The following is a 14917-nucleotide window of genomic DNA, read 5'->3' as shown; positions in this document are numbered from 1 at the left end:
ATCCACTTGCCAGGTCCTAGCAACGTTTGACGTGGCCTCTTAATAGATTGACGTGGCTCTGCCAACGGGCCTCCTAGTGGGAGAAGCTGATGAGTGGAAGAAGTCACGCCCACTCTCAACGCAGGCGCTCCCAATAAATGTATTAGCATAGCCGTGGATTATGGGAGTTGTAGTCCAAAAATATATATCCGAAAAACACCAGGTTGGCTAGCCCTGGATCTATTTAAGGCACCAATCCTATGACCCCTTAGCTGTCTGAGAATAAACCCTATTGGACTAAATGGGACCTAATTCCAGATAGGCATATATAAGATTTCATGTCCTGCTTGTGGCCACTATTCATGTCCAGCTGGCTGGCCACTATTTATTTCATTTCTATACCGCCCAATAGCCAAAGCTCTTAACTATGTGAACAGAATACTGGAGTAGATGGACCATTGGTCTTATCCAGCCTGGATTTTTTTAATGTTCTTTTGAATGCATTGTGAATCTTATATTTCATCTTACGACTAAACAGAGTTATTGTAGCTTCAGCACCAAGTCTGATCTTTCCCTTCCTGGTTCACTTCCCCCTTTTGCTTAACATACAGCCTGATGCAAAGTTCTAGAGAACTCAAAACCTTGCTCACAATTTTATGACACGTTAATTGGCCCTAATAAAAGTGTCGCCTGGCTGTAGATTTTGAGTTTTCTTATTGACCAACTCATTTTTTAAAAAAAATATTTTTTGGACCAGCAGCAGCTCTCCAATGTTTCAGACAGGAATGTCTTATAGCCTTACCTGGAGATACCAGGGATTACACCTGGGACTTCTGCATGCAAACCATGTGCTCATTCATAAGTTACACCCCCTTCTTGTGCATATTTATCTAGAAACAAGCTCCACTGATTTCAATGCAATTCATTCCCTAATAATTGTGTGTAGGTTGGAGCCTTAATCTTTCAGGAGCCACAAGACACTTTGTTGTTGTTGCTGCACTAGACTAACATAACAATTCCTCTGGAAGTAATTCCCATTTCATTCACTTGCCACTTGGTTTTTTGTATACAATATATGCACAGCAAACTGAGCTGGTAGAGATCTGAGCCAAGGTCAAAACTTGCAGTTATAATTGAGATATGAAGAATTCAGTAAAACTGTTTAAAATTTGTGTGATGCAGTCAGCCCCACTTCTGGCTTCTATGTTCTGCACTAGCTGAAGTTTCCAACTGCATTTCAAGGGAAGCCCCACATACGGCACATTAAAGTAATCTAGCCTAGATTTCACTAGAGCATGGATAATTGGCCCAGACCCTCCCTCCAAGGACACAGTTGCTTCACCAACTGAAGTTCTCATAAGGCACTATGTGAATTACTAATACTGTATGTGCATCCAAGTAGCAATGATGGATCTAAGAGTTCTGCATTTGCTCTTCCAGGGAGTGTGAAATTGTCCAAAGTAGGCTGACTGTTAAAACTATCTTCACAGAGAGAACAAAGTGATAGCAATTGCAGTCGATGAGAGTAGCCACAACATGGCAAAAACGTTCTTTAAAAATAGGATCTGTTTAACTTGAATCACCTTTTGACAATTCAAGCAATGAAGCATCCAGGGTTTTACAGGAACCTAAACCATTAAGATGCATATTGGAGTTTATAATTAAAATGCAAGTGAACCGCAAATGGTTAAATGTTTGCCACCAACCTTATAATGCAGGTGGTCATTGGTTGTTTCAAAGGAAGTGTTAATGAACATTTATATTGGACATATAAGAGCTGTGCCTCTACACACTTCCATGAGCTTTTTTACAGAAAACCTAAGGTTGTGATGCTGGGCAAGTTTAGAAGTCCAATTGAAATTCCTGGAAATTTAGTATTTTTTTTTATTGAACAGAAAGGAAATAGCAGCTTGTAAACCTTTTGTATTTTGTATACTTCAGGATTTTCTCGTTTTCTAGTTTCTTTCAGCAAAGTTCAAGAACATGGTATGTACTGCAAGGGAAGTACTTCAGAACAAAAGATGCAAAAGGTTACATTTCAAGACGCTTTCATAAACAGAACCTTTTTGCCAGGATGGAAATTCTTCTCAATACACTTATGACAAAGAGTAAATAGTTAAAAAGCTTTTAACTATTAGACATTTGGGCATGAAATAGTACCTAGATTCTCATCCCAACTAAAGGAGGCTAAAACCTATGAACTCATTCTATACAATTGTTACTTCATGTAGGTTTTCAGAAGCTAGATAACTACCAGAGATGCTTTATACATAAAATGTTATCTAATATCAGATGGCTTTACTGGATGATGCCTAAAATCCTTTCCAGTCTAGTATAATTTTCCTGGGATTGGCAGTGGTCCCCACTCTCACCTTACGGCCAACAGATCCAAATCTCTGGAAACTTGGATTGGATCCAAGGGTGGTGTGAGAATGGAATGCACCCCCTCATTTTCAAGAAGGGTTCCCCAGTTCTTGGGACATTCTCCCTTCCTGTTGTAGCCTCCCACACCACATACCATTCTCTTCCAGAGGGTCTCAGAAGCAAATTTGCAGAAGGAAGGAGGATGGGGAAGCCGTTCTGCTAATCAAACCCATTATTGCCAAAGAAATAAATTTCCTCAATACTAAAAAAGCCCTGCTAAATGTCTCAATTTTCACCATTAATGGTAAGCCAAAAGTGGACAAGTAGAGATGTTCGAAGTCACTTTGGCAATAGCAAAACTAGAATCCAAAGATAAAACATCTAAGAGCAATCTTATTGCAAACGGAACAGAATCTAAGTTTAGGTGTGAGCACTCAGTTGTCAAAAAGCAACAATGGCCTGGTGCAGTAGTGATATGCCTAGAATTGCACCATCTGAAATGCCAAATTATTGCCAATCTTCAGCGTCACTTCCCCTTTGCAAAGCTGTCCTCATTCTTGAGTTACAACCCTTTCCCTGTTGTCCTTCCTCCACTTGTCACTGTGCTATTATTTCAGCACCTGCTTTCTTTTTAAAAAAATGCATTTAAGATCCTCTCCCCAGAAGCTATCCTTATGGAGGAAACAAATTCTAGCAAGGGTCTTTTATCTTTCTATCTCCAATAGATAAAAATATAGCCCAACCTCTGTGTCCTCAGAAAAATTCTGGTTCATGCTCTAGCCACCTTGGTGAATGCATTCTCTCTGACCTTCTGGTGGAATACCTTGGGCATTTTTCTTCTTTCTATAACTGCTGCCGAAGTTACCTGCCTCTTTTTCAGCTTAAGGCTATGCAATGTCCTCTTTAAATCCCTACACTGCATTCTTTTCAATCCTTACCTTCAAAGTCCTCCATGCAAATTGTTCAAGATGTGCATTTAATGTTTAAAAAGAGTAAAGAGAAGTAAAACTACCCCACTTTGCAGCTCAAGAATCAACCATAATACATTTGGAAGACCATAGAAAAATCATTCTACACAGGGAAAAGTTAGCTTCTCATTTATTAGGCAGACAACACAAATAATCACTTCGATTTCTGACTCTGGGCTTGTGCCTTCAACACCTTGACAACAATCTTCTGTTCCTCAATAAGGAATGCTCGTTTAATTCTAGAGGGGAAAGAAAGCATCTGTTATAATTTCAACGCCACATGTTACTGTTATCATATAGGCTGCTTTCAGAGAAGCCTCCAAAAACAAGCCCTGTACTTGCATACTCCCTCCTCCATTCACACACACAGCTTAATGAATCACTTGCTGCCTTGATCAAACTATAGTTTGCCTAGAAGTTGGTGTTATGTGATATTTACAGCACAGCTGTAGTGTGGAGGTGTGAATCTGTAATTCAGAACTTCTGCCAAATATCTCCTTTGTATACAGATCTAATTTTCTAATTGTTTATTTTACTGGAAGTTATTAGTTTTAAAAATTGTATTAGTGTCTTTCTTAGGCCAACTCAAAGGCCAGAAAAAAATGTAAAAGCTTTCAAAATCTTCAGACTTCTTCATCAGGCAAGATGTTACAAAAAGCAGTATTTTGGGTGGGCGGGGGAATCAACCAGGCTGACCTAATGTGAAGGGATCTGGAGATCTCAAAAGCTTGATATTTTTGGTGACCTTTGAGCTGGCCTAATAAAGGTACTAAACGAATACAAATTTTAGCATTTTTCTCATGGCCACCTTTGCTTTTTAAATTGGTTTTAAAGAATTAGAGTAGCTTGCAGTTAGCTAGTTGCTTGAGTGAAGTATTATTTCCATTTGGATATGTAGTTTTCCAAGGATCACCACTCAGGCCGTCCCATGACATAGAGACATGTGTGGGCGGATTTGTAAGTGTTCCTATGGACTGATACGTTTGTTGCATTTACAGGATTTACCAATTAGTTGATACAGATAAGGAAACACAAAAATTTAGATGATGTAGCTCTCTGGATTGCTTTGAATCTGGGATCAATTACTTAACACACCAGGATCCCTTAAAATTACTTTTGTCAATGCACAGAAGAATGTTAAAGGAGTTCCATAGAGATATATAGATACAGCTGGAGTTACGAGAAACTAACAATGCATTTCAAGTTAAAAATTATAGCCTATGAAATTCAGTAAAACGATGCTTAAAACGTAAACTACCTGTCACGGACGCATTTAGCACACATGGAACCACCATAGGCTCTGCTAACATGCTTCTTTGTTTTGGACAGTCTCATAAGAACTTTAGGGCGAACTGCACGAACCTGTAGGAAGTTTAAAAAAATACATTCCTTTAAGAATAGCCTGCAGTGTATGATTTGGAATATTAGGCTTAAAATGCCCACTTATAGTAAGATAGTTCTTTAGGGTAACACAACCATTTTTACTCAAACAGTATAATAAGCTCATGCACTTTGTTTATTCTCAATAGCTTTATCAATTATTCCAAACATTTTACATAAAATTGTCTTCCTAACATTGGGGGAACAAGTTGATGAACAGCAGTAACAGTATATTTTCATCTCTCATGCAAAGAAGCTTGCAAATGAAGAACCATACATGCATTCCAAAATTTTCATTTTTTACACAATGTATCCATGTATCCAAAGAAAAAAGTGTTTCATATAATGAAATCTGTTTTGAAAAAACATTTTTTTCCAAAATAAGGGAAGCAATGCTAGTAAGGTCAGCTGTCACCACAGCAAATTAAACTGGCGCTATTTCTATTTGTTTGCCTGCAAAGAAAAAATAGCTACTCCACATTCCTTTCCACAGAGTAAGGAAATATGGAAGATGCTGTAGTGTCCTGGCTTTCCTAGCTACCCAGCTATTTCCGGCTAGGACAAAGTCAACAATGACCTGGTTCACATGACATAACAGCCCACTGTGGCTTAATGTAGCTGTGTTGCATTGTGTTGGGCACCCATGGGTGACATTTTGGCATGGTGCCCAGCTTGTCATATCATACAAATCCAGGCAGCCTGGGTTGTTTAGACAACCCTCGAAGAGCCCACACTCTGGAACTATCTATGTGGAGTCCATCACTGATTTTTCTGGGATGTTTAAAACTACTACAGGATCTAAAGTGCAATAACTACTGGTCAAGTACAAACTCAACAGCAGAACGGGCATATTTAATAGTTGTCTAGCAAATGCTTTGTTACATCAGTGCAACAGTGTAATAGGCACTGGCTTCGGCATCATGCTGATGGGGAAACTACTAATATTAACAGATGGCCATAAAGCAGTTACCTTTGAAACACTTTGAATTTTCACAATTAAAAAATCCATTTACTTAGTTGTCAAATTCATTAGATTTCCCCATATAAATTGCCCCATGTACTACAGTTTTGGTCTTTATGTGGGAAGGCAGTTAAACACAAATCAAAGAATAGACTTACGCCACGAAGTCTTCCTGGGCAAACGCCGCATGCAGACTTTGGTGCCTTACCAACTTTCTTGGTGTAAAGGTAAACAATCCTGTTACCTGGTGTTCGGGATCTGTATGGGTCAAAGAAACAGTCTTTTCATCCAAATGTCAATTTAAATAAAAAGGTAAGTTCAATTCAATAACAGTCAAGATTTGACTTACAGCCTAGTCTTGTTAGAGGCTGTGTTGTAGGACAGCCTACGACGGTATGTCAGGCGCTGGACCATTTTTAAATATCTAAACAAGGAAAGGAAACCAGTCAGAGAAGGCACCTTCTGAAGTAAGAACATAATAAAGATTATACACACATCAACAGCGATAACATCCTTAGTGGTATTATATTTTTATTCTGCCTTTTACTAAAGCAGCTCAGAGTAGTATACATATATTCTCACCCAACATTTTATTCTCACAAAACCCTCTGTGGGGTAAGTCAGGCTGAAAGATTAAGTAGCCCTTGAAATGAGGATCATTGCTGAACCAAAACTCCAAGTTTAAGTTCTCAACTCTAGCTACTGTACTGTTGTACCCCTAAATAGCTTGGGGTCAGAGTATCTATAGGAACATCTCCTCCCATATGTACCTGGCCAGTCCAAGAGGCTCTCCTCTGGGTGTGGGTGGGTGTGCTGAAGGAAGTTAGGAGGATGACTACAAGAGTGAGAGCACCCTTCCCAAAGAGGGCATTCCATAAACCTACATTGTTATATTTTCAGCACCAGGCAAAGAACTTTCTTTTCTCCCAGGCATTTTAGAGACTTCATTTTCAGATGGCTGTTTTTTATATCTTTGTATTTCTCTATTCCTGTGCTGTCATTTGTATTGTATTTCTTTTTTTAACTCTTTGTAATATGCCCAGAGAATGTTTACTGTTGGGCCGTTAAAAATATCCTAAATAAACCAGTGTGGTGTAGTGGTGTTAGAGCGTTGAACTGGGACTCAGGGAATCTAGGTTCTAGTCCCCACTCACCCATGAAGCTCACTGGGTGACTTTGGGCAAGCCACTGACTGGCAGCCTAACTTATTTTACAGGTCTGCTGTGAGGATAAAATGGACAGGAGGAGGAGGAGTATCATGTATACCACCTTGTGCTCCTTGTAGAAAAACAGGACAGAAATACAACGAACAAATAAATAAAATATCACACTGTGGCTCTGTTCAAGCAAGTTATATTATTTCAAAAAATAAAGGCCTAAAGCAAGCATGGATTAACCCAAGATGCAAATGCCATGCCTACACTTTAATAGTAAACATAGGAAAAATAAATTGAGTTTTTAACCCTTGCACAGACAGGAAGTGTTACAGCTACAATCCTTATCTATGTATCTGCGATAATTAAATATCAGATTTCTTTCGATGTATTCTTTTCTGCAGTTATAGCAACCCAGATTACTATCAAGGTGTATGATCTGACACATTTGTCATACTTCCAAAGAGACTGATGTTTTGAGGTTATTCTCTTTTACGCTCAACTACACCTGGCTGATAGGTGAGGCCTAGCAGATGATAAAAGACTGCCCAGTGAATTTCATAGGATTAGCAAGGAATTAAAACAAGCCATGGTTTAAACCACAGAGGATAAAGCTATCAATGGCTACTAGCCCTGATGGTTCTGTGCTGCCTCCGGTATCAGAGCAGTATGCCTATGTGCACCAGTTGCTGGGGAACATGGGTGGGAGGGTGCTGTTGCGCTCATGCCCTGCTTGTGGGTTTCTCGTGGATAGCTGGTTGGCCACAGTGTGAACAGTATGCTGGACAAGGCTAATCCAGAATGCCTCTCAAACCAATATACACGATGGCTTAAGAACCCACGGCCCTCCAGATATTGCTATACCCATCGTCCCTCACCACTAGTCTGGCTGGGGCTGATGGGAGTTGGTGTTCAACAATATCTGGAGGGTCACAGGCTCGGCAGCTCTACTCTATACACCACACTGACTCCGAGAAACTAGAAGCAGAAAGCTCTTGGCCTCGTTCTCCGGTGTTGCTAAGCAATCTAAAGTGCGAGCATCATCTACCCGCATGCCGCAGTGCTGGTAGCTGCTGCAGAAGGCAGGTGCAAACCAACGAGCACTCACAGAAGCTAGAGGCAGAGCAGATGGCTGAATAAAATGCCCTCGGCTCTCTTTCCCTCCTGGCAGAGTGAAGCGGGCACCGGAGAAACCGCTTTTCCAACGCCAAGTGAAACAGTGGAAGGACTACGCTCTCCCGTAACTACATCTGGTTTTGAACACCCGAAGGCCTCATTCAAACCGGCGCCAAGTAGGTGGAAAGGCCTCCTCTGCTGGGGCTCCGTCCAGGCCACGGCCTCATCCTCCCGTCTTTTCCCCGTTTCCCACGACATCCGCCCTTCCTTCCTCGCCTCAGGGTCCCTTTCATCCCACGACTCACTTTCAAGCTCGCCCAATACGTCTACACCGCGGATGGAAACGGATTAAACCGTACACTCCCCCACAGGAGATGGAAGAAGTCAATCCTACCTAGAGTTGGCGCCGGCACCGGAAGAGAAAGAAGGAGCTTGCGTGCGGGTCAAAGTTCAAACACGGGCGCCAAGACCCGGAAGTGCGATTACGTATTCTTCATTCCGTTCCTAGGAAACGAAAGAGGATTAAGCTGGGCGCTGCCATCTTGTACGGCAATTAGAGGAGGCGGAGTTTTTGAACTTGGGCGAGAGAAGCTGGACAGCTTTTCATGCTTCAAGTTTATAAAGGTAGGATGCAAAAGTTAATAGTTTGTAAAATTAATCGTATAATCTTATTAATACAGAAAGACGTGATTCTGATTGGTATATTACGAATATATTACTTTTGTTGTTGTTGCAGTCCTATATATACCTGCTCAGGAGTAAGTATCGTTCAAAGGGGCTTACTCCTAAGTAAATGGGCATAAGACTGCAGCCTAAGTAAATGATTGTTGGGTGGACATCAGAGGGAAAGTAAGCAGCCGCCAGGCATCCCTCTATTAGAGGGAGAGGAAGCAGCTACTGAACTTCAGTACATGAATTTATTTTTTTCCTCCTCCCTCCCAATCTCCTTTCCTTTTGTGTCATCTTTTTTTAGATTGCAAGCCTGTGGGCAGGGACTTTTTAAAGATTTTTTTTTTTTTGTAAGCTGCCTTGAGAGCCTTTTTTTGGCTAAAGAGTGGGATAAAAACGCTAAAATAAAAATATTGGTATTGTATCATTGCTGCAGGCATAAGCATACATACAGACTAATGTTGTTTACTTACAGGTAAATTGTATTTGGTCCCACAAGTAGGTGAGTAGGACTCCGGATTTACAAGTCAGCGTGCATAAGATGATTTGGATATAAACCATATTAAATAATTTGTGAGCAAATTTTTGTAGAGTCAAGATGCAGTATCCTGTGAAATAGCTTTTATTTATTTAGGGTAAAATCCTATGCATGTTTAGATAAAAGTAAATCCTACAGCTCCCAGCATCTGTGCCACCCCAAACTAGCTGGGAGGATTCTGGGAGTCATAGAACATTTTGCTGTCTAAACATGTATAGGGTTGCACCCTTAAATACATGTAGACAAATTGTACTGAGGTCAAAATACTAGTATCTCTAGTCAAAGTTTATGTTTGCTGGACTCCTCTAAGTCCTGGATTCTAGAATGTATTTCCCCCCATTTTTACACATCCTTTCAATATGTTGCCTAAGCAGCTTACAAAAATCCAATATAAAGTAACATACTTAAAACATACTAAGAGCAGCAGTTAAAAAAAAACATTAAAACTTTGCTTAAAGTTGAAAAGGCTGTCAAAATAAAGTCTCTGCCTTGCACTAAATTGATATCAGGGTAGTCATTTATGTCACAATCCAAAATACACTTACCTGAACTCAGATAAATTAACTTCTGAGTAGACTTGTATAGGATTGCTCTGTTAATCTGGCATAAACTTTTGTGGACTATTGGGCAGTAAATCAGATGCATGAAATATTGTAGAGAACTTTTGGGTTTATATACAGAACATATTGGGTGGCAGGGGGAGAGAATTGTAAACAGTAAGGTCAGAAGGAGATTAAAAGTAGAATGTGTCAATCACATTAACAGTGGTCACAAACATCCTGGTACTAGGTTAGTCAATTAACATGTGTGATAAAAATCCTTTATCCTGATTCAAGCCTCTGGCAGTAGAAGTAAACCTGATGGTGAATTCTAACTCAGCGTCTCTCACTCTAATCTCCCTTTGACGTTTCTTTGTTCCAAAATGGCCTCTTTAAGATCCATGACCGAGATCCCCGGGAGTCTGAAGCATTCTGCTGCTGTTTTTTTATTTGTTTTCAATATTGTCATTTCTGATGTCAGATATGTGTCCATTCTTTTCTATAGAGACTGGCCTATTTACCCTATGTAGAATGCAGAAGGGCATTGCTGAAAGAAGATGGTTTATATCCCATTGGAAGATGAACAAGTGAACCGAATGTGGGGAAACAGTATTAGGTGCTGTTTCCGGATAAGATATGGGGACAGAGTTGACATCTGGATTTGTTACAGGGTCTGATCTCTTTCTTTTATTCAAGTGAAGCAAATATACTTACAGTATATGCACATATAGTCACATATGCACACAACTGTTCAGGCATGATAAAATTAGTGTGTGAAGACTTTTCAGTGCTTTCCTCTCCCCCACCCCTTAGGCTACAATCCCAAACACATTTACTACAGAGTAAGTCTCATTGACCTCAGTGGGACTAACTTCTGAATAAACATCCTTAGAGTTGTGTTGTTGAAATCTAAATAATCTAAAATATTTACAAATGCGTCAATAAAAATATTCTTGAGTAAAGGTTTGAATATGTTGAAATATGATATTTAACCATCCTACATGCACTTTATTGCTTTCCCCACCCTAATCCAATATTTCAGTTTAAATGCATTTGACTGTTGGGGGTGGGAAGGTTTTCAAATATATATATAGCACATACAGTTAACATAAGATACTTTGTTTTAGTTTTGCCTACTCTATATAAGCAAAATAAACATGGTAAATCAGATCTCCACCAATTTAGGTCAGAAAAAATTGGGGGAAACCCACATCACTGACTATGCCTGAGCACAAGCACAGTTTAGGCAATGTGATACCTCTGCAAGTGAGTTGACAGCTGTGGACAAAATTCATCCCAAGCAGCAACACAGGCCACCATCTTGCCCCTAACATGGATGACACTCCTCTTCCCTGTCATACCTGCTATGGTTCATCAGGTGACTCCTAGCTTAAGGACATAGCAGCTGTTAGAACTTTCAAGCCAGCTGTGCTCATTAACCATAAACTACAAAGAGAAAGGATAGGAAATAGGCGGTGGAGACATAGCTTGCATGGTTGCTGGGCAACACACAAGCGTCTCATGTTCCCGTTATAACCCAGAAACAAAGATGATAGTCTCATGGTTGCCTAGCGACCACAAGTGTGATTTCTCTTCTTCCCCCCTGCCCCTTTTCAGTCCTATCGACATTGGTTTGTCTAGAAAGTTATATTTCTGTCTCCACAGCACTTAAAATTAAGATGGCCATGGCAGGAATAATAACAGCAGTACTACCATCCAACTCCAGCTCATCAGTTTGGGATGCTTCTTATGACCCAAAGGTCAGAGTGGCCAATCAGAATAGCTGTATTCACTGAAATGACTTCTTCGTTTCAAGATGTGGCTACTTGTGTAGGTCTGCTCAGGATTTATGCTGCAGAGGAGGACGGCAAGTTTCCTGAGATTTCAAAAGAATGTTATAAATTAAACCCAAATGTTCCATTAAACCATATTTATTTAGGATGTTTGTATCCCACACCTTCAGTCTGAAAGGCGTACAGAACTGTAAAAACAATAAAATGCAAAAAATCAAAACAATTAAACAATGCTCTTATAAAACAGTATACAGAAATAAAACTGAACTATCTGAAAACTACAAGATCTACAAGGCCTTGGCAAATGAAAAGGTCTTCACCTGAGGTTGAAAAGACTGATTTGGCACCAGACAAGCCTGTTTGGGGAGAATATTCCAAAGCTAGAGAGCCACACTATGAAGATTTTGCCTCTGTAAGCAGGGGGCACAAGAGAAGGGCCTTTAGGACCATCTTAATAGCAGGTTCATGCATTGCTAAGAGAGAGAGAGAGAGAGGGGTGAACACATTTCCCCTGGTGGTTCCACATAGATCCATCCTCCAATTGGAATCCACCAGCATGGTGGCGCCCCGCCAACCTTGTACCCCTTTCGGCACCTCCTGAAAACATCTTTATTCCAAGAAGCCTTTCTTTAATATGCAGCCTTGGATTTCTTTTCTTGCTTCTTTTAAATTTTGTTTTAACTGTTTTATTCTGTTTCTTTCTTCTTTTTTCATTTTATCTTGTACACCGCTCCAAAAATTTTCAATGGGGAGCGGTATATATTCTAAATAAATAAATAGATGTGTGCTCCAGGGAAGCATTTGTACAACAGGAGAGTCTAAAAAAACCCTTTTATTAAAAACCCTAAAAGTTCACATGTGTTGTGGAGAGGAGAACTGTCATTAATATATAATAAACCATATTCAATAACTACTCTGACAGTCATGCACCCACATTGTGCACTATCATAGGAATGAATGTATTGTCTCAGGAATTTGTTCCAAACTTATAATATTGTGCTTAGAGTGTCCAATGAATGGACGGCTGAGGCATGCTGGGAATTGTAGGACATTTTTCTGTCTAAACATGAATAAGATTGTTCCTTGAATTGGTAATAGTGTACAACTGAATTGCAAGGGACTGGGGAATCATTTTTGTATATCTGGTGTTGGTTATTATTGTATTATTGCAAGGTTAAAAACTCGAAGCTACCCTTTATAAGCTGCGATTTGTGGTTATCCTGTGGAAATGAAGTATCTACTACAGAAGAATAATGGAAGTGTCCAGCATCTAATAAGATAAGACCCAAAAACATTGGAGCTGACTAACTGCAATGGTGCAAGTGTGAATTCAATATTTCTGTTTGAACTCAGAATGTATTTGTAAAGGGGCAATTGTTGTATGGTTTTATATAACTGTGATTATTACTAAGGACATTTTTGTTCAGTTTATATCCTTTCAGGTTTTATTCTAATTAAGCCCCATGGAGCCCATGGAGGAAGAGGTTATACAGGCTTTTACCTCACACTGAACTGCAAATACTCCTTAAACTTGTAGGACAGCCCTGTGGTCTTCCAGTTATTGTTGGACTCCAACTCCCATCAGCACCAGCCAGTGTTGTCAATGCTCATGAAAGATGGGAGTTGTCCAACAACATCTGTATGACTACAGGTTTTCCATCCCTGCTGAAGGATAATCTTCGTGCAGTGTAGTGCATGGCCTCACTGGATGGAATCAACAGGTCTTCAATTTGAGGAGCAACTTTTATCAGGGCATTGTTGTTCAAAAATAAGCTGTCTTTCCAGACCTCATGAAGGTCTGATGGCATCATTAGCTGCTTCTGCTTTAGTCTTTTAAATAATGTGCTTTCAAAAAAGCTTTGAAGTGTGTTCACGGCCTTATTTATAAATTTATAACTTAGTTTGTTGTGAAGTAGCCTCCCTGTCTGATATCTATATAATTATTATTTTGGTTAATAATTGGCTGTTTTCAAATGCAAATTTTAGACACCAACGTTTCTCAGTCTCACAAAATAATGAGAAAAATATGTATGAACTAGATATGCAAGCTCATTTTAAAAGGAACACATTTTAGACCACAAGTGAGTTTCAGAGCAATTATAGAGTATTTAATTTGAACTTTCTGGGTCCAGAACCCTAAGGGGAGGAAAGAAACCAATTAAATTAAATTAAATAATAATGCCCTAAATAGAAAATTGTAACAGGATTCAATTGTTAACGAACAACACTTAAATTGCTGATAAAGGAATTTGGAAATATTTTTAAAAGGCAACACTTTACCACTGTATTAATATCTTAAACAATAGTGCTGATGTTAGTTGGCCATGACAGATTTGGGCCACATGTTCTAACGACAGAAATCCTAAATTAAAAGAGAAGGGAGATAAATCCTAGCAGTGTTAAAAAAAGAAGGGAGGAATTCCAACTTGACATATAAAAAAACCCATCTTCTGAGTATTTAAAACAATAACAGGTGCAATATATTTTATAGATTTAATAGGGCTGTCTTTAGTTTCTTTTAAGGCACAATCTTATGCATGAGACAGACAAAAGTCTTGCAGCTCCCAGCATTCCCCAGCCAGAATGTTTTTTGTAGGACTTTTTCTGTCTAAACATGCATAGGATTGCACCCTTAAACACTGATGTTTCAGAAATATTTGCCCCAGTCTAGTGCTCCGCATGCATTTCAAATGTATATACAGAGCCCCTGTGCATGCGTGCTCCCCTGGGCAAACCTTAAGCCATGTAGCAGCTATTTCAAGTGCCCTAAGTCCAGAGTGTGTGCTTTTTTCTTTATCCCAATCTTCCAAACTTTATCTCTGTTTCATTATAAAAAAAATAATCCCGGATATGATTGGAACCTTTGTATTTCAGATGCAAGAACTCTTGAAGCTCCCGTTAGGGATACCCAACTCTTTTCAGTGGTTCCACATCAACAGAGTATAAACAATTGGAAGAACTTCCTTCAAATGAAGAGAGCATGGTCTCCCTGCAACCCAAAACTATTTGATGGAACTGGACAACTGGAAATATGGAGACAATGTTGCTCCTGTCTGAAACAGAAGTGTGGGTTGTTCATTATATCAGGTCTAAAACATGAGTGAATTCAGAGATTTTTAAAAAATATTGTAAATATAAGAGGAGCAAAAAGAGAAAGGGGGAAAAGAAGAACATGACATAAAAGCATATTCATTTATAGTAATTGTTTACAATGCCATTAATAAAAGGAAGAAAAGAGAGAGAGAAAAGAGTTGACACTATTTTTTCGAATATATACATTAATATAAGCTGTCCATGTATCTAAGTAAGCCTCCATGTGAAGTTGATGACTAGGATAAATGTAGCATGAGAAGTAAGATCTTCAGACCATTGAGTGCTAGGTGGTGGGTGTTTATCCTTCCAGCCTTGAAGTATGTGTCTCTTTACAACTCTAAGGGTTCTCAGAGGCTGAGTTTG

At 39.4% G+C, this 14917-nt stretch overlaps 1 protein-coding gene and 1 long non-coding RNA gene across 2 annotated transcripts; one reads left to right on the top strand and one right to left on the bottom strand.

Annotated features, from left to right (window-relative positions):
• Window positions 1-3425: 3425 nt before the first annotated feature.
• RPL34 (ribosomal protein L34) lies at window positions 3426-8383 on the bottom strand. The gene is made up of 5 exons (XM_063135714.1): window positions 8317-8383; window positions 6002-6076; window positions 5811-5910; window positions 4570-4673; window positions 3426-3550 (listed from the first exon to the last, which is right to left on the bottom strand). Exons 2-5 carry the CDS (start codon window positions 6064-6066, stop codon window positions 3466-3468), a joined length of 354 nt encoding a protein of 117 aa, XP_062991784.1. The 5' UTR covers window positions 6067-6076; window positions 8317-8383; the 3' UTR covers window positions 3426-3465.
• Window positions 8384-8458: 75 nt separating this feature from the next.
• Window positions 8459-14616, top strand: LOC134404945 (uncharacterized). Its single transcript, XR_010025914.1, has 3 exons — window positions 8459-8546; window positions 10174-10339; window positions 14336-14616. It is a non-coding gene; the product is annotated as an uncharacterized LOC134404945 (long non-coding RNA).
• Window positions 14617-14917: the final 301 nt, after the last annotated feature.

This window comes from Elgaria multicarinata, chromosome 10 (assembly GCF_023053635.1).
Source record: "Elgaria multicarinata webbii isolate HBS135686 ecotype San Diego chromosome 10, rElgMul1.1.pri, whole genome shotgun sequence".
NCBI classification, from domain to species: Eukaryota; Metazoa; Chordata; class Lepidosauria; order Squamata; family Anguidae; genus Elgaria; species Elgaria multicarinata.
The sequence above is the reverse complement of the archived record's forward strand: the minus strand, read 5'-3'. Positions and strand labels throughout refer to the sequence as shown.

Bases quoted from the DNA above. Each gene is read 5' to 3' on its own strand.
- RPL34 (XM_063135714.1), bottom strand. From the start codon at position 6,066: ATGGTCCAGCGCCTGACATACCGTCGTAGGCTGTCCTACAACACAGCC. The intron at 5,911-6,001 runs GTAAGTCAAATC...TGACCCATACAG, and splicing joins GCCTCTAACAAGACTAGGCT to ATCCCGAACACCAGGTAACA. The intron at 3,551-4,569 runs GTAGTTTACGTT...TTTCCCCTCTAG, and splicing joins GCTAAATGCGTCCGTGACAG to AATTAAACGAGCATTCCTTA.